Source organism: Macadamia integrifolia, chromosome 9 (genome assembly GCF_013358625.1).
Source record: "Macadamia integrifolia cultivar HAES 741 chromosome 9, SCU_Mint_v3, whole genome shotgun sequence".
Classification (NCBI taxonomy): Eukaryota; Viridiplantae; Streptophyta; class Magnoliopsida; order Proteales; family Proteaceae; genus Macadamia; species Macadamia integrifolia.
The window spans coordinates 21,079,428-21,105,566 of record NC_056565.1 but is presented as its reverse complement, the minus strand read 5'-3'; the positions used below and the strand labels follow the sequence as shown (position 1 = coordinate 21,105,566).

Sequence of the window (26,139 nt, the reverse complement as noted above, 5' to 3'; positions counted from 1 at the left end):
ACTTAATTGAGTAACTGGGTAAGAAATGATCAATAACTGAATAAATATAGATTATGGAAGTTACATACGAGTGTTTAGATCTTTCACTCACTATTCACTCCCTGGGGCCAAGCATATTCCAATCTTTTAGGAAATGAACACAAGGGGTATGGAGGATCTTATTTTGTCTGAGACACTATGTTTCAACCCCACCTGAACTGACATTCCATTCCCACCCCACCTGAGTAACATATCCATATTCTGAGAAACTATAGAATATGTAAGTGAAGGTCAAGATGCAATGTTTGACAGGGCAGAGTTTTAACTCAAAGCAAAGACTTACAGGTTGATCATCCACTGACTTCAGGGTTTCATAACCTTCTTTATCTAATGTGGCTCCAGCAATTGCTGCGTTGTTCACCTGCAATTAGTTGTTAACTTAACCAATCAATCCATTTGATCAAGATTTCAGGATTTCTACATATTGGCTTTTGATGAAATTCTCAATGGTAGATGCAAAAAATACAGATATGGTAGTTAAAAAACATACCAATATATCAAGCTTTCCAAACTGGGTTTTGATGAAATCAGCCAGGGAATAAATACTAGCGGGGTTGATCACATCAAGTTGATGAAAAACCATATCAGACATTCCAGAACTTTTGAGCTTCTCAACAGCTTCAACACCCTTTTTCTCATCTCTGGCTGTCAACACCACTGTTACACCATTAGAGGCCAACTGTCGACATATCTCAAGTCCAATCCCTTTAGAGGCTCCTGTTACAACCATAGTTAGCAAATTCGGATTCGGGAATTATTCGGACGGAGAATTATTCGGAATAATTCGGACGATTAATTTAAGGATTCGGTCAAAAAAGCGGTCAAAAAATCTTATTGGGGTTTTTTTTTATTTTTTAAATTGTTTTTTTTATTTTTTTATTTTTTATTTTTGGTTTTTTTTTTTAAATAATGTTTAAATGGACCGAATAATTCGGTTTAATTCGGATTCGGTCCGAATTATTCGCGAATTATATTCATTTTTGAAAAAGTCGCGAATTTTAAAGAATTTTATTTTAAATTCGGATTCGGTCCGAATTTTTGATAAAATTCTTTAAAATTCGGTTCGGCCGAATAATTCGCGAATTATTCGGCCGAATTGCTAACTATGGTCTAACCCACTTGTGGATGTCCATGTGGTTGTAAATCCCTCAACCCTTGCTTTTGGCCTAGTGATCCTTGAAGAGTACATGTTCCCATTGAAATGCCGAATTGGAAAGTCACGGGTCGAACCATATCACGGGGGCATATCTTCCCAACCCCCTGCTTCCATCACAGATCTTAAAAAACTTTTCATTCAGGTCACCACCAAAATATGTCGAAACAGGTCAAAAATTCGAGACAAACTTAATAGAGTCATATTGTTGAATATAGTGAGATACATAAAATAACACTTGGATCCAAAGTCATGAATAACTAATATGAGATTATACCTCTAACTCCCAATATCACAACCACAATATATAACGTTGTGTTTAATGTGTTCATAAATTTTTAAAAGACAATTGAACATATCACATGTCTAAATAAACTAGGTGACTAGATCATCATCTACATATATACAACCAAATCCTTAATATCGCACCATCAAAATGAAAAGGCTAAAATCTAATTTAATACTAAAGAAAAAAAAATATATTATTGATAAGATGTATAACAATGAGCGCATATTTAAAAAAATACAAGAACCTAATTTTCGTTGATGAACACCTAGATTTGCTAAGTGACTAATTAGATAAATTTTATGGATAGACATATGCTAACATGTTAAAGGGAGTTTAGTCTCATATCGGTTACTAATAAGCATACAGTCTTCCTAATATATCTACCAACTAATTCAAACTTTTGATTAAAAAAATTTCTTCGTATCCATAGATCAATAGTACGTATTCATTCACATTATATTAAGAGTTTTAATCCCATATTGAAAACTATCTTGAAAGACATTTTCTCATTTCTTATAAAGGTTAGTTTACATATGAAGTTTGTAAACTAATCTAAGCTTCCCAACATAGGACAATCCTATCCCCCTCTTCCTATAATCAGTTAGGTAAAAGAAGTCCCGAATTTACAAGGCGAGGATGATACCACGTCACTTTCGATTCGAACCTCAAAAGAAGTCAAAAGCCGTCGTTGTCGATTCCCTCGTATACCTACAGGATTCCGAAGATGACGTAGCCTTAACTCGCCGGAGACCGGGAATTTCCGGTGGCGTGGACGACCGTATGAGAGCGAAGTTTACTCCCTTAAAGAAGGGATGTGTCTTCACTTCAGCTGCCCCTCTCTTTGACCCGAGCCTCTGACCAGGATCTTTGACCAGCAACCTTGAGATCAGATCTCGAGCGTACATTTCTGACGCGCTCGACGGAGATCCAGTCGGAAAAACCAGGGGATTTTTCAAGATGTTTCGCAGTGTTGCCTCGTTGTTCCCACCGGAAAATGGCGTTCTACCGTAGATCAGCTCGTAGATGAAAATCCCAAGGGCCCACCAGTCCACAGCATTGCCATGCGATTTACCACCGGCAACTTCCGGTGAGATATACTCGTGGGTTCCCACGAATGAGCATGACCGCGCGGTCACCGGCTCGGCGACGAACTGCCGGGTGGTTGCCACCGTCCGTACCTTCCGTGACCGGAAAAGCCGATTGGGAAAGCAACCGGGTGAGGAAGCTTTACGTGCATTGCCGGTTGACCGAAGGTCAGAAACTGAGGTGGGGTCAGGAGAAGGGTCAGGAAACTCAACGGCTGGGATTGCATCAGAACAGAGGGAGAGGTCAAAATCGGAGAGCATAATATGACCGTCCGATCTAACCAATACGTTCTCGGGCTTTAGATCTCTGTAGACGATTCCCAGCATGTGAAGGTACTCCAAGGCTACAAGAACTTCCGCCGCGTAAAACCTGGACAGCGAACCAGAATAAATTCTTTAACTCTGCCGAGGTGACTCAGTAATCATACCAAGCAAGAAGAAGAAATCATGGTATACCCATATCTGCGAACACAGAAAAACTTTTCGGCGGGAAAACCTCAGAAAATCTTCGCCCAAGCAGAAGCAAAATGGTCAAAGGAAAGAGATTTTCCAGTGTTGCGAAAATAAATATTTCAAAATAGAGAATTTCAGAAAAAAAATGAGAAATAAAAAGGGTAGTTTCCATTAATGGAGACCATCAGAGCATGAAGCAGACACAGTCAGAAGATTCAGGACTCAGAAGTCCATTATTACGATAAAACTCTATTCCTGGTAAAGATTAATCGGGAAAAATGGTTTTTCAGAATGCATTCAAAGAAAAAGCAAAGTTCCAGGGGAAAACAGAACCAAGAGAACTACAATTTCTTTGGAAAGAAAAAAAAAAAAAAAAATGGTTTGACGTTGTTTCACTGCAAAAGAATGCAGCTTTTTTTGAACTTTTAATAATATCTCTGTAGTCTTGTACTAAATGGAGCCGCAGACAATGTATCTTTTCAATACTCATAGAAACCAGGAACAGAATATAACGAAAATAACATTTCTTGTAGAAACGTCAAGTGCTAACGTGAATAATATAAAGATACAAAAAAACTTTCGGGAATTTTTTTTGAAAAAGATAAAAAGTATTTTTCCATTATCGTACCTTGCAGAGTTCAATGAGAAACATTTTCCGGACTGTCTGTGTCTCAGAGTATGCAAATCACCACCGCAACAGTACTCCATCACCACGCAAGAGTAATGTGAAGCATCAAATTGAGCGTACAGAGTCGGCAAGAATGGATGATCCAACATCTTCAAAATTCTTTTCTCAGTCTCAGACCTCTCAATTTTTTTCTTCAATGTCAGTGCTTCTTTGTCCACCACTTTCATGGCGTAAAAACAGCTACCTTCGCCAGTGCAGGAGCTACTGAGACGACAGAGATAAACGTGCCCAAGGTCACCACTCCCAATACGACGAACAAGCTTGAAATCTCTGTAGTTCAAGCCGTCTTTCCGGCTAGAAGAAGCTAAGCGTATGGCTTCCCAAGCAGAATCCGAAGACCTGTGGGGCTTCAAGTTGAGATTCTCTGGAGACTGAGAAGACGTCTTGGAAGGGATTTCAAGAGCATCAAACGAAAAACGCCCTAAGCTACTGCAACTCTCGCTGCTCATCGAACTCTGACTGGAATTAAGAGTTTCGAAACCGTTCTCACAATCTGACTCTGGGAGAAACTCGAACATTTTAGGGACAAAGACTAGGAACAGAACTTTCTACGCTATCTAGAATCAAAAAGAGCTACTACCCCTACAGAAATTATAAAAAGCATCGCCTTTCTCTTTTTTCAACGACACAGTACGAGAGACTACCAGTCAAGAAAGAAATTAAAGCAGAGCTAGTAGAATCAAAACGATTCTAAGCTTCTAAGCTCCAAGACTCGAACACAAGAAAACCAGAGAAAGAATATCGTTAGAATGTTTTGAAACAGAGGATTTCACCATTTCTAACCATTTCCTCCGCTCGTTCTCGAATCAGATACGAATAAGCAATCCCCAAAAAAATCCTGAAGATTGCGACAGTACACGAAGGAGAAAAAAACACAACAAAAGCCAAAGGAAAACAATAACGATTCTCGAACACAAGGAAAGAATCGTTACTTCCAAGCGAAATTCCCGTCTCCACCAATAAAACACAACCAAGATCCGTTTACAGACAACGAACCGTCAAAGAGAAACTAAGTCGCTTTCTCCATTACAAACACCGATTTGGCTGAGGAATCACAGCTTTTTCCCCTGCAACAAAACAGATAATTAGGGTTTCGAGTCTCTCTGTTTCTCTCTCTCTCTCGATCACTCTCACTCCGCTTTCGAAATCAGTTGCGACTTGCGAGAGAACAAAATAGCCAAAGCTTTCGTTTTCCGTAGTTTCGTTTGTGTTGGATAAAATACGATAGAAGGGTATTTATACGCTCAGTCCTCAGTGTACGACCTTTAATTATTTACCAGAGAGAGGACCGGTGATCTTAACCATGGTTAAAACTATGGGTAGATTTGACACGTGACAGTCCTTCGTTCGTGCGATGGTGGCAGCTACCATGGCTGGTGGTGTGTGCACGTGCCAGATTTATCTGTGTGGTCTGTTTTCACGTGTCACGAGCGCTTCAGATTCTTCAGAACTTTTTTCACATAGGACATATCACAGACTGGATAATATGACAGTAGCTTAGGGAAGGAAGCCACTCAGAGTTTTTTCTGTAAATATTGGGAACTTTAGGGGCAGTTAGGGTTTTTTAATTTTCTCTCTCTTGAGCCCCTGGCATTTCCTTCTCTCATCGATTAGTGGTGGCACATAGGAACTGTCGACCGATATTGGATCCATCTCTATTTGGTAACTAAATATTTTGTGGACTCAAATCTTTTGGTGGTGACTTGTGAGTGACAGTGAGAATTCAATGGTTGAGAATGTCTTGGTATGTACCATAGTTATTAGATTCACTGTCGCTCACTGTTTCACTATAGAAGATTTTTGTGCTTTGTATATGATATTGGTAAATGTATATATGCAATCCATTTCACGTGTGATATCCGAAATCATCTCAATCTCTTTTTAAAATGTATTTCTTCTTAGTCGGTGATCCTTGTTTTGCCCCTTCAAAATAGCTCACTAGGGTTTCAAGAATCAATGATCACATTTTTTCAAGACTCGTTCAAGTCAATTGGTAGTGGTTATTTCTTCAGGTTGGATTCTTGATCGAGCACATCATTAAAGAATTCATATATTTCCATCATTTAGTAAATAAATTCTCTCTGGCATCGGATAAGTAGATCATTTCTCCTCTAATCCAATCAGTTCAATTGAGAGCTGTCCATTACACATTTTGAAAACCTGATGCTCACACCATTGATGTGAGAAAAAAAAAAATCTACAAACCATGTCTTATACATCCATTTGTCCCAGTTTTTTCACTTAAAATTTGTTTGACTTCTTATATTTTCTTAGCATAAAAATGAGTGGAAAAGAAAATAAATATATACTATGATAAAAATAATAGTGACACTAATTCTGATTTTTTCTTTCTTTTACGAACCAAACATAGAATGGTTAAACTTGCTTAAATAGGAATTTAGGTTCATTAAGTTTTTTTTTTCAAATATCTTAACTTATTGTGGGTTAATTTGGTTTTAAATCAATCGATTTCAACTCAATTCTTGATTTCGATTTCAAATTGACACCCTGACACTTGGCCCAACCAAACAAACCATGCATAACATGTCAGCAAAGATGGAAACAAAAGGTACATCACTGTAGGTTTGATGTGGGACTATGGGTACAGTTCTTTGTGTGTAGGGTGGGGGAGTGGGGGGGTGGGGGTAAGATGGATCCAATTGGAAGGAAACAAGCAATAGAGAATCCTACTTTAGAGTGCATTATTTCATGTGGATGTTATAGTGATATAGATGAGAGGGAAAGTGATGATAGAGGGACTCAAGGGACTGTGGGGGCTCTGTTTGTCTTGTGAAAAGGCAACAAAAAGTACATCAAGTGGAGCCATGCACTAACTCGGTAGGCAAATTTCTCTTTATTTAAGGACTTGTTTGTTTGATCCGAGACTGACCTAGAGACCAAAAATAAATAAATTATATTTACTACTAAGCTGCATTTAATAGAAGAGTTCTTGAGAAAGAAACATATAAAAACACATAGGAACAGATGAGACATTTGGAACTTATTGGGACCAAGGAATTATAAATAACAGTTAGGATTGATAAATAACACTACCAAACACTGAAACACTTGGAATGGAATGGACCCTAATCTATCTATGTGTCTTACATATATGTAAGATTCTCTGGGGCCAATCGCAAGAGTTTTTTCTTTTCTTTTTTTTTTTTGTAATTAAAGAAAGTTGTTAGACTGTGTGGCGCCGGCACTTAGACACAAAGAAAGGATAAATGATCGTCACACCATGTGAAAAGAAAAATCTCACCATTGTTGGATGTTCTCATGTTTGTGCAAGGGCCACGTAGCCTGGCAATAAAACCACTCCCTTTATTTTTTATTTATTTTGAAAGTTTCTGAGATAGTTGAAAATTTAAAATAAGAATATAATTATTCTCTAACCATGTTTAAGAACCAAACTAAAAAATAGCCCAGAAAGTCAAACCATTGACTCAGTTGTATGAAAGTGAAACCATTTGGATTAGTTTAGATAAAATACCCAAAAAAAATCCAAACATGGTTCAATGTTTGTAGTATTTGATTAACCAAATAGTTTGGTTTGAACTTTGACCAACTGCTTTGGCACTTTAGCTTTCAAGTGTGGATCTTTTTAATACAACAATTACGGATTATAGAATAATTAAATTGAACACATGATACTATTACAATTGATAATTAATAGAATAATATTACTATATTATATAATGGTGCATTCTAATAATTATTAAGTACTATTACTATTACTTTACAACAAATTGTTTTACTTTCCATTGTTATCCATAATTATATCTTCCGTTCAATTATGATTCCACCTTGAATGAAATCATTTCATCTTGAATTCTCACAAGTTCATATCATTTGCATGCATATCGTGATGCCTCAAATTGGACCCATTTGGAGTTAATATTAGTTTGTTACTATGAGTAGAAATACGATTATTTAAGGCTTCTACAAAATAAAGCTATAGAAAATGATTTTTCATGTCTGTGATAGAAATATTTCCTACATGTGGACATATGATGTGGTTATTCTAGCCATTCGGTCGAGGTCATGGCGTGGATTAACCAGATTTATATATCCTAATTCAGTTGAATACTCTCTCTCTCTCTCTCTCTCTCTCTCTCTCTCTCTCTCTCTCTCTCTATATATATATATATATATATCCCATAAATGTCTATGCATGACTACTGTACTCATATAAGACCATTATAGAAAAATATTGACATGCGGCCAATGTGAGGTTTCCTGCTTACATATTTTTTTTTTTTTTTTTTTTTTATTTCTCTCTCACTTGTTCTGAAAATGTGGAGACTACATGAATGATACTTATTTTAGGATACCCATTGGTGTGGCATGCAGATTCCTCCCCCATACTAGTAACATGCAGAACCCCTCTCCTCTTTGTAATACACTCTCTCATAGCGTTGGATTTTCAACGAGCTTTGTTTTCCCATATGACAAATTCTAATGGAGCTGAAACTTCACATTTGAGTAGGAGACTTTAGAAGCCAACTTGTTTAGGAGCCAACTTGTCCATGATATTAAGCCTCATCTGACTTGCCATGTGTTAATTATTCACAATTGACTTTTAGGAAATGTTGGAATTGGACTCTCCAAAACTAGTTCTATTATGTGTATATGCCAGGTGAAATGTTTTATACATGATTGCGTATGAACATTGTCAATACTTCGTTCAGACATAAATACTCAATTCATTTGTGCTTATCCAAAAGGGTGATGTATTGGTGATTAAAGAAAATGAGTACATTTTAGTGAATATAATGGCAACACCCCATTAAAAATTTTAAAAGAAAAAAATTAAAATCATTCCAAGCAGTAACAAAACTTTTATCATGTCAAATTGATGTTCTCTATAAGTGGCATCTTAGAACTTCGAACTCTATGTTACATCACTAAACGTTTTTTTTTTTTTTTTATAAGAAGTCACTAAATTTCAATTCCATACGGATGGATGTCTAAAAGAAGTATGTCAAAAGGATGTAAATTTTGTAAATTTCTTTTCCATGACATGACTAATTGACTTTGCGATGACTTTTATGTCATCATGAACTCTCATCTCTTATTCTTATTGTACATAACCGAAACTATCCCTCTCCATTCCAATTTGACATTATAGATGACCATGGTGAGGGGCTTCCTCCTTTGCCATAGATGAAGGTAATAATATATTATTTTAAAAAAAACTTATAAAAGAACCGTCTAGATTCTCTCGAGGCGAAATGGCCATTGTCATGAAAAAAAAAGGCTAGGGAAGACAGATTCGTAATAGATGACTAGAAAAGTTCAAACACCTTGTAGCAAAAGGTGCATCACACCCATTTGACTATTGGAGTTGGCTATGTTGAATCAGATCATTTTTCGAATGTTCTTCCAACCAATTATGTTACAAGCCTTACCCACAATATATATATATATATATATATATATATACTCTATATCATACATAGGAATGGCTGAAATGGGCATAGAATGTCTATCCAAAAAGAACAATTCCTTGGAGATCGCCATAGCTGATCTCATTTAACCTAGAAATCTCCCTTTGTTGAAAGTTAGGCCAAACCTAAGACCTAAGGTTGTTTTGAAGTCACCCTCACTTTGAACATTAGTTTTTCTAGAAGGGTTGTTTTCATACTCATTTCCTTAAAAAGAGCAAAGGACAAGGAAAAGTAGCAGAGGGAGGCCCATAAAAAGGATGAAAGACAGTAGGTTGGCCTCTTATAATTATAATATGCTTTACTAAAGTGAACCAATGAGTTTGATTTCTCATATGCTATACCAAAATTTCAAGCTTACCTACTAGTACAACCTAGAAATGGATTTGATTGATAGGCACCTAAAAGGCTACAAATAAGCTAACACTTAAATCAATCAACAATGTCTCATTAATCAATTTAATTTGTGAGGAAACTATGTTGCCTAATAAATGGATGATAATAAGCCCATAACAATTTGATAAATCAAGGTAGAGTTTTACACCCTAATAGTTTTATTTGCTTGTGGGCATCATTCTTTCTCTCACTTCGTTTGTGATAGTCTATTAGTAGTCATTATCTCCCTCAGATGTGTATTAGTGAGGCTCATATGATCCATACTAGATCTGACCAATTACACATCCTACCTCCTCTACATTCTTGACAGACTATCTTTGTCTCAGTAGGGTCTTTGAGTGACATGTTTCGGTCCTTGGAAAACATCTTTATTCATTATCACATTAAAAAAAAATTCCATTACTCACAAAGAAAAGTTCTCTAAGATTTGTTCCTTGATATTTAAAATGGGTCTTGCAAAAATTTCACTAGAATTGGAATTTCAAGAAATATATTTCCTTCTATATGATAAAATAAAAAGAAATTCTTTCAAGAAACCCTATTTCCTTGGATATAACAAGTCCACATGAAGGCAACATAGCCAAAAAGGATTAGCAATGCCAATGACAATGGTATGACAAGGTAAGAAAATAAATACTTAAAGGTTTGGAAAAGAAGACACCCAAACCAATATTCGCGCTGTTTTGATAGGGAGACAGACAGACAAAATATGTCACATAGACAAAACCTTTCCCAATATAACCTAAACAATATAACATGTTTAGCTGAAGACCATGATATCTATGCCCTCTCAATATAATAAGATATTCATGTGGGCGCTAAAACAAAGACTCACCCATATAAGTAGAGATAGAAATAAGGATTAAACTTGGATCTAGATCTTCATTGGAACATATGTGAGATTCATTACAGAGATTTTCCTTGGTGGAAGTGGGATATGGACTCACATGGATGATCAGAACAGTGTAATGTGTAGAGCTTCTTCCAGACCAGTTCCTTATTTTTTTGTGATTAGGTGCCAAGAAACTGGATTACTAGATGTTGCTAACATGGATCCTCCATGAAAATATTTAGATGAGTTTTGAGACTTGAGATTGTAGCAAATATTTAATATAATGGCTGTCTTTTCATGTTTTTGAGATAAAGAATCCCTTAATTTATTACTAACATGGCAAAGTGCACCACATGTCTCCATACCTGCATCTATCTCAACATGAAGTTGAGTACATAAGAAGATAAGAATATGTTTGGATTTAGGGATTGTCGATGATAGAGAATACTTAAAGGGATGAAGGTATGGTAGTAAGAAATCAAGGGTATATGCTAATCCAGTGCAAAATATAGCTTTAGTGGAAACAAAGGTGATCATGTGGGTCACAAATCTTTGTAAGTTCGCTTAAAATTAGATAACTTTTGAAAACTTGTTGAAACAAATAGTGTAGAACCATTGAACCATGGATTTGTCCTACATCCACAAGAATCACGGAATGACAATCTCCTTAATATTTCAAGATCTATTTTAAAGTTGTGCGATGGCCCATTTGTTGTTCAAAGCTAATAATATTTTAGTATGTGAGGCCCATTCGGTGATGTGACACTTCATTAGTATCAAAAGCATGAATATGAATATCAAGGGAAGTGTGAATGTAGAACCGTAGAATTACATATTAGTCTTACATCGCATGCATATGAACCACGGAATGTATATATAAACGGTGATCTTAATAGCAATTTAAAGACGTGTGGTGATTGATCTGTCTATCAAAACAAACAATATCTTAATGCGTGAAACCCATTATGTGTAAATTTGAAAATTAATTAAAGAAAAAGAGAGAAAGAAAGAAGGGGGTTGAAAGAAAAGAGAAGCAGCTAGAGGGATCAGAAAAGGATGAGAAAAGCTTGCAACTCAACCCAAAGGTCCATCGCCTCCAGCCAATCCATGCAGTGCTACACGCGTGCGAAGAAAATAATTGTGGGGATTTTCACATCTGTAGGTCATCACTGGGTCCCACAACAGTTGAATATCGGAATTATGTTATTGTTATATATCATGATTATGACATCCAATCAAATTATGAAACGTGGAACCAAGTGAAAGAGCTGTTGGCATCTATTGGCTCTCGGCGGTGGCCCCCACGAGTTGCCGGTCTATCCACTATCGCTGTCGGACCCTATGGAAACAAGACTATAACTTAAAGACTGTGTTTGATAGCCAAGAAAAGAAATGAAAACGATGAAAACAAGAACTATCTAAATGGTTTGATATCTGAGTAAGGGATGATCAAATGTTGCTTGCTTCTTGATTTCCACGCAATCATAAATATCTCCATAATTAGTCTGCAGACAATGTACATTCAAAATTTCTGATTTGATCAGCTTAGGGTTTGCAAAGAAATTGTTTCGTTAAGCTTGATCGACTCTGTGACATTGGTGTTTCAAAAGCGTTTGTTTAAAAGTGGGGATCCACCACCACCACATGGTCCAACCACATCGGTAAACCATCTCGTTTCAGGTCCTGGATCATTACAGTTGTGAGCTGTCACTGAATCAAACCAAACCGTGGTGCTGAATTGGAAAAACAAAAAACAAAAAAACAGAACCGTCTTATTTTTGGTTCGAGGGATCATAATTCATAATTCAGAGCCCAAGCCCAAATTGAGAATAGCCCTGGAATTGGCTTTGGGCCTTTTCTCGTCAAAGTGAGAGGCTATATTCAATAAAAAAAAGGGCATACTCGATGCTCAAGGCTTCCATTTATACGAGATTGTGGGTTACATTCAATATAAATGAGGGAAAAAAAAAAAACTTCTCTCCCAAGGGCCGATAACCATTACAAGGATTAAAACCAATAAACTGCCACAATTAGTTCTGATTGGATTCAGATCGAAAAAGGTCTGAGCCCTAAAAAAAATTTTTTTTTTTTTTTGGTACGCAATAATGTTTGATCTTGCTGCAAGAGAAATTTTCATTGATTTTTCTACTATTTTATTCAATACAAAAGGGAAAATAATAAAAAATGAGGATCCAAGTGCATTCATGAACAATTCAAAACCTTTACATAAATATATATATATATATATATATATATATATATATTTGAACGGCTCAAAAGAGGGTTGTAGCAACCATGATGTAACTAGGATCGAGAGCAGCCAGTAAACAATGAACCATCATGATCTTTAACTTTTATATCTCTTAGCTTTTGATTCATCCAGCAAAAGTGTGTCCAATTAGCTTGGAACAAGGGAAAAAAATTTAAAGACAAGTTTAGACCTTAAACATTAGTTGAAATTCTTTGCAAGAATATACCTTGATGGATTTCTTTGTTTTTTTGTGAGTATACCTTGATGGATTTCACTACTGGGTAGTTAAGAAGCTTGAGTTGCATCTCCAAATCTAAGGGCCGTTTGATTTTGTTTATGTCATTTCTGTGTCTATATATAAACAACAAAATGATTTTTCCAATTTCTGTCCTGAGAAACGATTTTTGGAATCACAAAAAGGTGTTATGATTTTTCTATTTCTTGAAATGATAGTCGGGTTTAAGATACAAGTGAAGGCACAACGTTAAAATTGCAAGCATGCTTAATAGAGATGAGCTTCAGAAGGACGAAGGCAGTCCAAAACTGTGAACTTCGCATAAATAGTTGGAGTTGTCGCTTCTGAATAGTGAGAAGTTTTAACAATGGGTTGGGAATGGGGTATGTCGAGTAAAGTATCAGGTTTTCACAATTTTTGTCCCTCCCACTTGTTTCTAAAAACAGAAAAATAAGTTTAACTTGTTTATCTATTCTTGTTTCTAGATACAAAAATAAGCATAAAAATTTCTATTTCTGTTTTGAAAAAAAAAAAAAAAAGTGAAACGAAACAGAAAAATCAAACGATTTTTTTTATGTTTTTTCATTTTTGAAAAAAAATAAAAAATAAAAAACTGTTTTTAAAAACAAAATCAAACGGCCCTAAATTGTCATCTTCTTGTTTTCTAGAAAGACTTCTTTTCTGGAAAGACTTCTATACCTTATAGCTCCACTATTTCCTAACACCAAATATGTCATTAAGAGAACAAAAATGGATCCCATCTTTGGATCCTTTACTCCTGTTGTTTTATGGTTGTCCTTGTTGGCAACCCGGCCACGTGGGGATGATGACGTGGTCAGTTTGGGTGACGTGGATGAAAATGATGACATGACAGTGTCCAGTGTCACCGATGAGATAACAGAGCCGCTTGGTATGCATGGAGTGGTTTAATACATTCTTAATAGGTGGTGCGGGTTTCTGGGTCAAAACTGGCAAAATTGACCTATTTATGCTCGAGGGCATTTTCGATAATAAAATAAAATTTTTGGAAGATTGGTTCTTCATGAAAAAGATAGATTGTAATTTACCTAGTCCAGTGCATTTGATTTCGTCACATTCCGATACCGTATGAAGAAGTTACGGCATTTGTGGCAGTCAAGGGCAGTTTCGGCATTGAAGATGAATTTTTTAAATGAACTATTCTACATGTAACAATACGAAAAAAATACAATCTTTCCAACGGTTCTATTTTCATCGTGTTCTGATTCCGTATGAGAAAGATACGTCATTGGAAAGATGTAGGGGCATTTTGGTCTTTTTGTATGGATGATTCAGATGATTGAGTCTTCAGAAAAGTCGTAGAGCATCCAGTTACAATTCGAACGCACTTCGTTTCATCTCGATCGGATATCGTATGAAAAAATTATAAGTGTTTCCGTAAAGCCGGTTCGAAAATCCAAACCGAAAATCCATCAGTTGCTCTCGGTGTTGGGTGAATTTTTCGGAATTTATTTTTTAAATTTTAAGGGGTTTTATGTAATTTCAAGGTTTTAAAGGTCTGAGTTGATAAGAGGTTTTTGGCATTAAAGTTTATAGAAGCAGGGGCTTATGTGTATATAAGAGAATCAGAGGGATCCTTAATACACGGTTCAGATTGAATCACGTCGGTCAGATTCAAATCTGACGGTTTGTGCAAGAGTTTGGGTTGAAAATGCTTATCCGAGGCTTCTCATTGGTGGAGTGTATTATATAATGGTTTGGTGCTTCACCTGATCATGTTTACTATAGTGTTTCCCATGTGCAAAAAGGGCTACAAAGAGATGCCATTAATTTGATCTCATGAGATCTAGATTAAACTAGATCTAAAGATCTTGATCCAACGGCTGTAATCTATTTCAGCCATCATGAGAGATAGCTGACAACCACCCTATTTTGTGCTGACGTACCCAATGGCACGTCGACAACGTATCTGACGATGTCAGCGCTTGCATCACGCTGACATCATCAGTTGACTCGATTATTCTAATCTTACGGTCAATATTTATTATCCGTTTGAATAATTTAACGGCTGAGATTAAAAGTGGATTTGGATTAATCCGATGGCCCAGATTTCGCCCCTGTTGTGTGCGCCGCCGGAGTAGCCTACGCCAACCTCCGAAGATTCCATTTTGAGTGTTCTGGTTGGTCCAATTTCAAATGGCCATATCTCCCTCATCTTAACTCCGATTTGAGTGATTCAAGTTGGATATTCTTCATCTCTCCGAGCTCTACACATCAGAGGGAAGAAATCAGGCAGAAGGGTTGCTGAGGTGGTCAGAAAAATGAGTTGAAATTCGTGAAAGGCTAAGGGTTTGAATGAAAGACTTCCATCCTCTTACACTTCATCCATAGCCCCCATTAGAGGCTTAGGAAGCAGCTGGAAACCAAGGTAGCAAGTTCTATTGGTTGTTGCCAAGAGAAAAAAAAAATATATATATAAGAGAAGAGGAGAAGAGGGAAATAGAAAAGAAGTTTTTTCCTCTCTTTGTGTGTGTGTGAATGTGAATGTGAATGCCATTGTTACTCCATGAAAGTAAAGACAAGGAGAAAAGAAAGAAGAAAAAGAAGAAGAAGAACCTAGAATTTGGTTCTTGTGAGTTGCTTCAAGAAACCCAAGTGCCAACCGGGGTTAAAGCATTGGCGGTACCGAGACAACATGGTTGTGGTCCGCATCAAGTGGAGATCGACATTATTGCATCTCCGACGGTTACTCCTTGCCAAGGTAACATCACTTTTGCTAAATTTCCATTATTAAAAATCATTGTAGGCAAGATGTTTGATAAAATGCCTAAGTGATTGTTATAGTCTATTTAGGGGAAATTTGCATGTATGAGTGCTTCACTATAGGGCATTGTTATAAGCCCAACTTTATTTTATTGGTGTTCAGTGGGTGCTGAACATAGGGGCTATGTGTTCCTTGGTAGGTACAACTACCTAAACCTATTTACTGTGGGTGCGGCCTCTCAAATCATTCTAAGAAAACTAGGGTGAAGATCTAGCCATTGTATGTCATTGGTGGAAACTGGGAATGTGTTCCCTTGACTGTGGGTGCAGTCATAATTAATATTGAGTAAATGTTGAGCCCGACAGTGGGCATTACTCCGTGCATGTAGGCAACTGGTCGAAGCACGTATTTCTTATGTTGTGGATGTATATGCTCGTATTTGTATTGTGGATTGGAGTGTTTGGCTACAGAATGGGTGTGTACATCTGGTAGACCTGACCACTTTGTGGTACAGTGTGGATGTGCATACGACTGTGTATGTAGGTGACAGTGATTACCGTTTGAGGTTTATGAGACAGCTCTGGGCAACAATACAGGTTATGTGAGTAAGTTTCATGCAACAGTAAGAATGGTCAGTAGTATACATAGCAACTCTGGGCAGCATCAATAGACTGTGCTATTGAAGTGCAAATAGTGATTGCCACATCAGGGGTATAGTTGAAAAATGAAAAAATATTTGGCACACTGATTCACCCCCCCCTCTCAGTGTCAATTGGGACCCAATAACTCCAACCATGATCTCAAAACTTTAGCGGACTAGAAGTCCAAGCAAGTGAGGGTTGTTTACAATGCATTAAATAACATCTATTCTATCATCCCAAAAATAGAATGAAGTTAAGATGTAAGTCACACAAGGACATTTACTCTTCATCCCAAAAATGGCAATTCCCATAATTTAATCGCTTTTTCGTCTTTTAAGTTGTGCTATGTTTGTGGAAATGTCTTTTGGCACCGCAGTGATTGTTAGACGTAGTAGAACCTTGGCCTAAGTCTTAAGGAGAAGTCGCTTGGGTTTGTGGAATAACTCCTTAGCAAGTGAGTTCAAACCAAGAAAACTTACATTATACGCTCAGATTAGGAAACCCTCACAGGAATTATTTGTAGCCGCTCTTTCTTCGTACCTTCTTTGATCTTCAGCCAATAAATTTAAAAATCTATGATTTCTTACCACTTTTGAGCAAGAGTTGTAGATGGTTTCCAAGAGATCACTCTACAAGAAGGAATATGATGTATAAAAGAGAATATTCATAAATTCCCTATTTTTATGATTGTGAAAAGACACCTCTGTCCTCCTAAAAAGGGGTCATATGTGGCGGTTTTCTACATCAGACGGGCAAAGTTCCTCGGATCCCTATATAAAATAACGAAACCGAGTCCCTTTAGAACAACAAAGATTGCCTTTCTCAAATATATTATGTTAGTTTGAGGAATAAAGTATACCTTAATCAGCACTCCATACTAAAATGGTCTTTATACCAGTGACCTCATAAATACTATACAATATATTTGAACCTCACATGTTGACCATAACTTTGGACCAGACCAACTCCGGGAAGAAAGGTAGACGTTGATGGTCCAACCTTCCGGTCTAAGGGATTTCTTATGTGTCACCTATCGAGTATAGAATTTGACTCCTCTACCAGTCTACTTCACCCAAAAAAATAAAAAGAATCCTCTAAATGTACAGAAAAGGGTCCAACCAGGTCAATTTAGTCCAATCTGAGTCGAACCGGGCTCACCCAATCAGAAAGTTCATGAGCAATCCATGTTGACCAAAGCAACCCGGCAAGTGCAAGTGAACTTGTGAAGGAGGGAAAAGAACTAGAAAATATCATCATATGAGAAATTGAACGAGAAATTGATCAAAGAATAGAGGTAGATTGGAGATGAAGTGTAGAACCGAGTAAGTATTTCATCGAAAAAAAAAAAAGTAGAACCGAGTAAGAAAGAGACTGAAACCGAAAGCTGTCAACCTAGAATTGTACCAGCTACTTCTATAAGTCACCATATTTTATTGTGTTTATTTACCTCAAAGATTGCACACAAATGCATACTAAAAGCGGCATTAAAGTGCAAAAGCAAATTTACCCTGTTGAGTAACAGCCATTGTTGCAAATCCCCTTCATTATGAGGAGTTTTGAGCAGTTTTGCTATCAATATAGTCTAACCCACACAGAGAGAGAGAGAGAGAGAGAGAGAGAGAGCTTGAAGGGTATTCAGAGGTTGAGTCTGAGACAGAGGACTGAGGCTTTGAAAGTTTTCTTATGTAGCTTTAAGAGAGAGAAAGGCTCGGTAGGTTTTGATACTAAGTGTAAGAACTAAGAACTAACTGTCATGGGAAAGAAAAGATTGATTCTTGTGGTTCTTCTAATGGTGGAATGCTATCTGGGTATGATCTCTTGGTCCTCTCCCAGTTTTTTTCTGCTCTTTTATGCCCTTCCTGTTTGTTCTCATGTGGGCTGTTTATGTGCTCTCATATATCTTCCCTTGTTCAAGAATGTGACTTTTTGTTGTTCATGTATCTGTTTAACTAACAGCTTTTGTTTTTGTTCTTTTTCTATTCTTTATGTACCAGAACTCTCTACTTCTTAAGGATTTGCTACTCTATTGGTGTATGAAAATGGAAAACAACCAATGCCATGGCTTCTTCTAAGTTTCCAAACAAAATCATCTAAATAGGTTCTTTCTTTTTTTTTTTTTTTTTCTTTCTTCCTCCTATGGCTGATCTGAACCAGTTTATTTACAAATGCAAGTCCCTTATTTTCCTTTTTTCTCTTTTTTTTTTTTCTAATAAGTTAAACATGAAGAAACAGGAGAGTTTCCTATTCTAGTTTTGGATTCTTTTCCTTTTTCTGTGGAGAGTTTCATTTCCTTTAAACACTATAGGCAAACTGACATATTAATTCCTCTCTTTTTAACTCCTTGAACCATTTACCCTTCAGTTGTTAATTATATTTACAATGTTTTATTAAAATGCACAGAGCCTTTTTACTAGTTATAATTTTGGGAGATTGAAAAACTGTTCTCTAAGTGCAACACATCTCTCCTGAATGTTCATTTGAGGGGCATTCAGTGGTGGAAGTTGCAGAGGGAGTTTGACCCTTAAACCAATCTAACCAGCTTGATCCTCCTAACTATTCACAGAACACATGTACTTTCTGATATTAATACTCAATTCTTAATCTCAAACATACAAATTTCAGTTTCAACAATTGAAGGTGCAATGCAAGAAAAGGCAGAATCCATAATTCCAATCCCCACCAACTCTCCTCCAGAAGGCAACACCACATTCATTGATGGCACTACATGGTGTGTCGCTCGGCCTGGCGTTTCACAGGTTGATTTGCAGAAGGCATTAGACTGGGCTTGTGGTCTGGGGATGGCTGACTGTGCTATAATCCGATCGGGCGGATCTTGTTTCGAACCTAATACACTCTTGTCACATGCCTCGTATGCCTTCAATTACTATTACCAACAGAATGGGAATTCAGATATAGCTTGCAATTTTGGGGGAACAGCTCATATAGTCACCAAAGATCCAAGTATGTGTATTCCTCAAACCATGATATAACATACTAGGTGATCGGAGAGTTGAAATTTACAAATAATCTCTCTTGGGTCTCTGTTTTTGCCAATGAACCATTAGTAGACTCAGCTAACTCTGCTTTATAGTAATCTAGTAATGTGTTATTTGTGATTTCAGGCTATGGAAGCTGTGTGTATTCTACATCAGGGTATGTTCATATCATGTTAACTTGGTTAGATTCATGAAATTGAATTGTTCTAACTCAACTTTTGGTTTTTTGTATATATACTTACAGATCTGTAGCTTCTTCAGCTTCATCATTGTCTGGGCATAGCTTGAGGTGGTGGGAACTATTTGGGATTTTGCTGCTTTTGTTCATGAGAAGCTAATGAAAAGGTGAGAGATTCTTGAATGTATGCATATCAGATTGTTTATGTGATGGAAAGGGGGAAAAAGAAGACTTTGGGGGCTATGGGGGTATGCTTGATTAGGAAATAGGGCTAAGATAGACATGTGATCTGGACAGATTGGCATAGTCAAAATTGTAAGTTGCTAAGGTATTCCTTTCTTTGTTGTTGGGCTAGGAATCTATGCTATCAAATTTTCTTTGCTTGGTCTGGATTGTGGTTAGCCCTAAGAACCAGATAATTGAAATTTAACTAGTTGAACCGGAATTTCATTAAGGTTTCATTAGTGGGTGATTAATATCCAAATTGGATTGTTGGATTTGGACTTTTAGCACTTGCCAACAATCTTGATACCAATATGGTTTGATGGCCGGCCGAAGTATAAATGGTGGACGGCCCAAATTCATGTAATTTTAGTGTTGTGTGTTAGTTTTGCCGCGTATTTTGCCTTTTTTATGTGGAATGATCGAGGATAGACCAGCTGGTTCATTCACCATTGAACCGTTTGGGCATCATTTGTTTCTTTCTCTCTCCTTGCATGACATGATATTGGTGCCCTCCTATGTATGATTCAGTTTTGGTGCCTTAGAAGATAGAACCCTCTTCTTTTTATATATGAAAAGGGAAAACGATTATTGTCAGGCTGCGTGGTGCTTGCACATAGACACAGAGGGGTTGAAATTACTGCCCAACCCCCATGAAATGCAAAAGCCCCATCGAGGTAGATTCCCTTGGACAGCCACTTGGAGATGAATTTTCTGGCCGTACTTTCTGTGGTCGTTACGCTTGGTCTGTCAAGTTGGGACCCAAGAAAAGTAGAAGCCTCAACTGTGTCGATGGCATTATAACTAAAGTACGCAACCTCCAAAATCAACATCTGCATCCCGTCACTACCCTTTCAGGCCTTTCAATGTTCATCTTCCTACGTGAGGGTGATCAGCGCTTTCGTTCACAAAGCCAACCGAGTTGCTCATGGGAAGGAGCATGTGAGGGAGAAGGACCATTATTCGTCTCTCAATGCAATGGCCACACAGCCCAGTAGCGATCCCTTACCTATGTGAAAAATTGCGAGAGACCGATAACATAATGAAACTGACTTAACGAATAGTTTTTGGGTTCAATTTGATTGTTCTAAACTGAACATTTCATCAGTTTGATTTTAGTTTCACACGATATATGCACAATCAAAAAAGCAATTGAATTGGACCGAAGCCATTTTGACACTCCTAATTGAAAAAATGGGCTTCCTCCATGCAGGGGTGAAAATGGTTGTAACAAAATTAGAAATGTAACATTTCCCCTAATCAGATATAGATGCCCTTAAATGGATATTTATACGAATCAAATCTAGCTTTTCAATTATCCATCCTCTGATATGGATTTGGAAGAATTCAATCCCATAAATCGACTTACAAGGTGAGAGAACCAAGATTATATCAACCCACATCAACTCTCTTTTGAAATATTATTTAAATAAGATAGATTATCTTTGTGAAGTATCTGAATTTGAAACTAAATATCAATTCAATTCTTATTTTTAAACAAAATTATCATTACATATGAAGAAAAAAAAAGAAAAAAAAAAAAGCAGAGAAGAATTCGTGAGGGTAAAAGGTTTTAAGTTTTCACTTTCTGTTTTTTAGGTGGAAGTAGTGACGGAGATATGTTTCATTCTCTTGGAATCTGAAAAAACAGAGACGAAAGAAAAAAGGAAAAGACTAAAGTGAGTATCTTTATGGGGATGGCCTTCGTTCTCGGTGTGTTATTGGTAAACTCTGTACTGAGAAACAAAATTCAAAAATTCAAAAAGTCAAAAAATTTAATAATCAATTGTCCGTAGAGCTTGGTTTGGCCTCCTCAGTCCTCGGGCAGTGGTTTCTTCTGCAAAAGTTAAGCTATACACTGCTTCAGTCCCTGAAATGATGGAGACTTTGTGGTTGAGACTTGAGAGAGTCTTTGACAGGGGCAAGGCAGAGCGTACCTCAATTTTTTTGAGGTACACAGGTTTAAAAAGTGATCGTTGGGGTCCCTTACGTTTTTAAAATTTGAAGAAAAAAAAAAAACTTTTGGAGTTAAAAGAAACAGAGAGGGTGAGTGGAGATGGTTGCACAGGGAAGAGGATGGTCTAGGTTAGTGCTGGCTGGTATTTGTGATGGTAGTGGTGATGACAATGGTGGCCTGGTGGAACGAAACTTGGCTACTGCCTGGGTTGCAGCCAAGTCCTAGTACAAGTCAAGGGAATAGAATCTTATGGGTAGGGGTGAAAAAATTCAATCAAGGTGGATATTTTCAAACCTACCCCTGGGATTCCACTCCCTTGGTTGTTACTTGGCTGCAACCCGGGCAATAGCAAAAAAATTTCCGTAAAATTGTAATTTTCATTTTTGACCATTCACAACTCATAAATACCTGTCATTCTAAGAGCTTGGGATCCTGGATACTCTAAATCCGGTAAATGATCCTCCTCAACCGTTGGGATGCCTAAGACGGTTGGGAGGACTTGGGGTTGTAAGTTCATTTGGTGGGGTGTGTGTCTAATTGGATGCCTAACTGGTCAGAAGGATGTCTAATTGGATGCCTAACTGTTTGAAGAAGAGTTGGATCTAGTCATTTTCAATATGTGGTCAATTCCAACAAATTTTTCTTTTTGGAAAATATTTCTTGTGGAGAGTGTGGTTGGTTCTATACATACGCAAGCACTAACGAAAATACACGAGAAAAGCATCAATAGAGGTGGTATTTTTCATTTCATAAGAATTGGATTGGTATTTTTCATTTCATAAGGCCTCACTCCCGTCAAAAACAAGTTTTCTTCTTCTTTTAGAGCAATTTACATCCCCTCCCCGGTGTTTTGTTTTTATTACACCCCCTCCCCTGTGTTTTCAAAAATTACGAAAACCTCCCATGTCAATTAACACTGTTAGTAGACTGTTAGTTTTTTGTGTTAAAATATGAGTTTGCCCTTTTGCTTTTAACCACTTATTTTTTTTTCATTTTACCCTTTATCCTTATCCCTACCCTCATAACCACTCTCATACGTAACCTTTTACCATAGTTTCACCCACCACCATCGCCAGCGACGAGGAGGAGTCCAGGTGAAGATGAAGGCGAACCAAGCAGTCACGATCGATGGCGACGGAATCAATGGAGGGGTTTCATCCACCTCCTTCTTTCTCTCTTATTTTATTCATCAAATCATATCAATTCCTCATCCATAACCTTCACATCTAAACCCTAATAAACTCCACTACCCTAAACTCCACTAAATCCTTGTTTCACAGATGTAAGATGGTTTACACTAGGTAAACAACCCCAATTGTTAATAGGTTCCAAACCAAACTCAGAAGAAAACTAAGTCCAGATCTGGTCAACAAACATACTTTTGCAAACCTAGAAAACAGGGCTGATTAGAGAGAAATCTGTTTCCTCACAACCTAATGCTCAAAGGGGCATGAGATGCTAGTCAATTGTGGTCTGTATAGGACTAATTAGAACCCCAAACTGCTGGCCTTGTATGTCTGCAGGTGTGGAAGATCAAACCTTAGGCGGAAATTTTGGTTTTATGTGATCGAATAGGAGAAAACTCTAGCAATCAAACCAGGTCAAGGATGGCCTTGAAACTAGGATCAAAGGGCCTTCTAGTGGTCTTCAATAGTCCCTACAAAGGGCTCCTGAATCTGAATTCAGGTTAGAGAGATCTAATGATTTCTTTATTGTGATCAAATTCAGAATCTTCAGGAGATTCTCAGTAGCACCTTCAATAGGCCTTCAATGTCCACAACCTGCTGGTCGAGTGGCCTTCCAGATATGAAGAACGAAACCCCAAAACAGGGGCTGGAACAGATCAAAGGCCAGCAAGCTGTGGAGGTGTGAAGGTCTACCCTAGAAAACCCTGTTCACGGGCTACCGATTGGATTTCTAGAACTGTAACGGCTACTTGAATACTCCTCTTAGTTGTGGGTCTTCAAGGAATATATGATCTCATAATACTCAAATTAATTGGAATAAAAAGAAAAACAGAATCGATGGAGGGGTTTGATGTAGTTGGGCGATGGGTATAATAGGTAATTTACTCCTTCAGGGGTAATATTGGTAGTTAAAAGAAAAAATTAAATCTTAGCGGCCAAACTATGACGGAGTCACGTTTTTTTTTTACTGTTAAGGGAGGTTTTCGTAATTTTTGAAAACACAGGGGAGGGGGTGTAATAAAAGCAAAACACAGGGGAGGGGATGTAGATTGCTCTTTTCTTTATTCCTAAACCATAGGTTGGAATCCCTAGAGTGTGGACAAGAGTTTGGGTTGGGGGGGGTGTGGGGGTGGTGGTTTGATCCCTTGCTAGAACCCAAGGAGGGGTTAGTAACAACTAGCAGTCTAGCGTGGGGTAGCATGGTTCCAACAATTGGGATCGATATTGACTGATATCAATCTGATACTAATTCCCGATTGGACATCACCCTGAATAAGGTCTAGCTCATACCAATCTCTCAATTCCAATTCGAATCACCTCGATACCGATCCGTCAACCATTTTGTGGGGGACTCAAAATCGATATCTAAGGCCCAGGGTCTGATACATCAAGATTAGGCACAGTGGAATAACTGATTTCATCTTTTAACACTCTTGCTTCTATTGTCAAAAGTCCAAAATGCCCTTAATTTCATCAATGGTCATATCTAGTAGATTAAGAGATTCTCTCATCCATATGAGTGAAAGAAAACTTTGTCTTCAAAAATAAGATTCAGTTACTTGCAAGCCACACATGAAAAAGGCAACGAGGAATGGTAATCACTTCTGATCATAAGAACAATAGAAGCCATGGTGGGTATATTGGAGACATTCTCCCACACACATAATTGTTCAATGTGGATGCATCTAATCTCAGTTTGCCTTCGAGTCTGATTTACAAAACTATGCTCGACATTAAATTAGGAAAAAAAAAATCCCAAACATGGAGAACAAATCATCCATTATCCAAAAGTTCACAAACTCCTATAAGGTTTTAATATCTTCCCAAAATACCCTTCTAATATATCCAACGTACATCTCACGCCCTACCATGAATAGATTTCCTTCCATCCTTTTATTTTTGGGAAAATTACATGATTACCCACTTTTGGGTTTCCCTTTACAAAATTACCCACAAAAAGTTTTGATTAACAAAAATACCCAAAATTGGGTTTGGGTTTACAAAGCTACCCACCCAAAGTTTCATTTAATAAAAATACCCAAAATCAGGTTTGGGTTTACAAAACTACCCAAAATAGTGAGTCTTCAACTTCCACATATAATCATGTATTTTTTTATTACTGAAACTTTGTGTAGGTAGTTTTGTAAACCCAAACTCAATTTTGGGTATTTTTATTAACTTAAACTTTAAGTGGGTAATTTTGTAGAGGAAAACCTAATTTTGGATATTTTCATTAACTGAAACTTTTGGTGGGTAATTTTGTAAAGGGAAACCCATAAATGGGTAATCAAGTAATTTTCCCTTTATTTTTTGGTAACGAATTCCCATTCATCATGGGTGCAAGAAAACTTGGTACATTAAATTAGCCCTCATATCAATTGTGTGGTTGTATCCTTTAGTTAAAGGATTTGCACATTAGGTTTCAGTCATCCCGTTAAATTTTCTTTAGAGTTATGCTAGTGGTAAATTGTCTCACAAATGGGAAAAAAGACTATCTAAGAGCATGGCATTCGCCAAAAAAAAAAAAAAAAAAGAGGGAGAGAATATGACCGTCCAATAAGTCGTACAATGAAGCCACAAGCTAAGCTGGAAATTCCACCCTCAAAATCATTTTAGTTTTAGAATTGGAGTAGGTTCATATCTCCCAAGAGATTTTATAATAAAAAAATAAATAAATAAATGCCAATGTATTATGGTGCAATCACAATTCTTGGTTTCCTGAATTCTGATATGGCAAAAGAATAGTAAGCATGAAGGAAAGGTTTTCCCACCATGGATGTGTAGGAACCATTTTTCCATTACAAAATCTAGACCTATAATCTTTGAATGCATAAGCTCCAAAGTGAACAGGGTTGCTTAAGAAATCATTGGAAAACTGAAATACCAGCTGCCATTCGAAGTTTCTCTAGAAGCCCCGCTGATCACCAGAAGTCTAGAACTCCAAACTTTGGGGAAAGGGACATAAAATAGGGGAGGGGGAGGGGAATTAAAAATTATAGCTTTCATAACTCTAGTTGTTAAAGGGAATGAACTTAGCTGTCAAGTCTCATTTGATTCTTGAGCAACAGTCATTGCAGTCTCAGTATCCTTATTGGAGATTTCACTTTCTGATGGGCCAATCTTTGCTTCAAGCTCCTTGACAGCGACGGTTAGAGATTTGACATCTCGAGCTTCTAAAAGCAGATCAAGAGATGATGACTGTAACAAAACAATGAAGTTCTTTTATTAATTGACTCTGAAATAGAGGCAGTTCATGGGTTGGTGATACAAAGAAAACATTAGTTAACAGAGAATCCACTACGATAATGATATGTTGTACACAACTAATGGAGTCATAATACATATAT

At 37.2% G+C, this 26,139-nt stretch overlaps 4 protein-coding genes across 15 annotated transcripts in view; 1 reads left to right on the top strand and 3 right to left on the bottom strand.

Annotated features, from left to right (window-relative positions):
* Nucleotides 1–175: 175 nt before the first annotated feature.
* On the bottom strand, nucleotides 176–769 carry LOC122089612 (salutaridine reductase-like). Its single transcript, XM_042659334.1, has 3 exons — nucleotides 530–769; nucleotides 323–400; nucleotides 176–220 (listed from the first exon to the last, which is right to left on the bottom strand). Exons 1-3 carry the CDS (start codon nucleotides 767–769, stop codon nucleotides 176–178), a joined length of 363 nt encoding a protein of 120 aa, XP_042515268.1.
* Nucleotides 770–1,960: 1,191 nt separating this feature from the next.
* Nucleotides 1,961–4,898, bottom strand: LOC122088250 (protein kinase PINOID-like). Its single transcript, XM_042657448.1, has 2 exons — nucleotides 3,648–4,898; nucleotides 1,961–2,936 (listed from the first exon to the last, which is right to left on the bottom strand). Exons 1-2 carry the CDS (start codon nucleotides 4,223–4,225, stop codon nucleotides 2,147–2,149), a joined length of 1,368 nt encoding a protein of 455 aa, XP_042513382.1. The 5' UTR covers nucleotides 4,226–4,898; the 3' UTR covers nucleotides 1,961–2,146.
* Nucleotides 4,899–17,726: 12,828 nt separating this feature from the next.
* On the top strand, nucleotides 17,727–19,814 carry LOC122088757 (glucan endo-1,3-beta-glucosidase 13). Of its 2 annotated transcripts, none has more exons than XM_042658082.1 (4): nucleotides 17,727–18,060; nucleotides 18,875–19,213; nucleotides 19,375–19,405; nucleotides 19,493–19,814. In XM_042658082.1, exons 1-4 carry the CDS (start codon nucleotides 18,006–18,008, stop codon nucleotides 19,584–19,586), a joined length of 519 nt encoding a protein of 172 aa, XP_042514016.1. In that variant the 5' UTR covers nucleotides 17,727–18,005; the 3' UTR covers nucleotides 19,587–19,814. The 2 variants fall into 2 exon arrangements, with proteins under 2 accessions (XP_042514016.1, XP_042514017.1); XM_042658083.1 differs by lacking the exon at nucleotides 17,727–18,060 and adding an exon at nucleotides 18,396–18,788 and having other exon boundaries at nucleotides 18,872–19,213.
* Nucleotides 19,815–25,408: 5,594 nt separating this feature from the next.
* The window catches only part of LOC122089415 (TNF receptor-associated factor family protein DDB_G0290965-like), a 27,534-nt gene continuing 26,803 nt past the window's right edge, over nucleotides 25,409–26,139 (bottom strand). For all 11 annotated transcript variants that reach the window (XM_042659130.1, XM_042659131.1, XM_042659129.1 and 8 more), the window contains one exon: nucleotides 25,409–25,990. In XM_042659130.1, coding sequence (XP_042515064.1) covers nucleotides 25,832–25,990 — 159 coding nt within the window. In that variant the 3' untranslated portion in view covers nucleotides 25,409–25,831. The remainder of the gene's footprint in view (nucleotides 25,991–26,139) is intronic.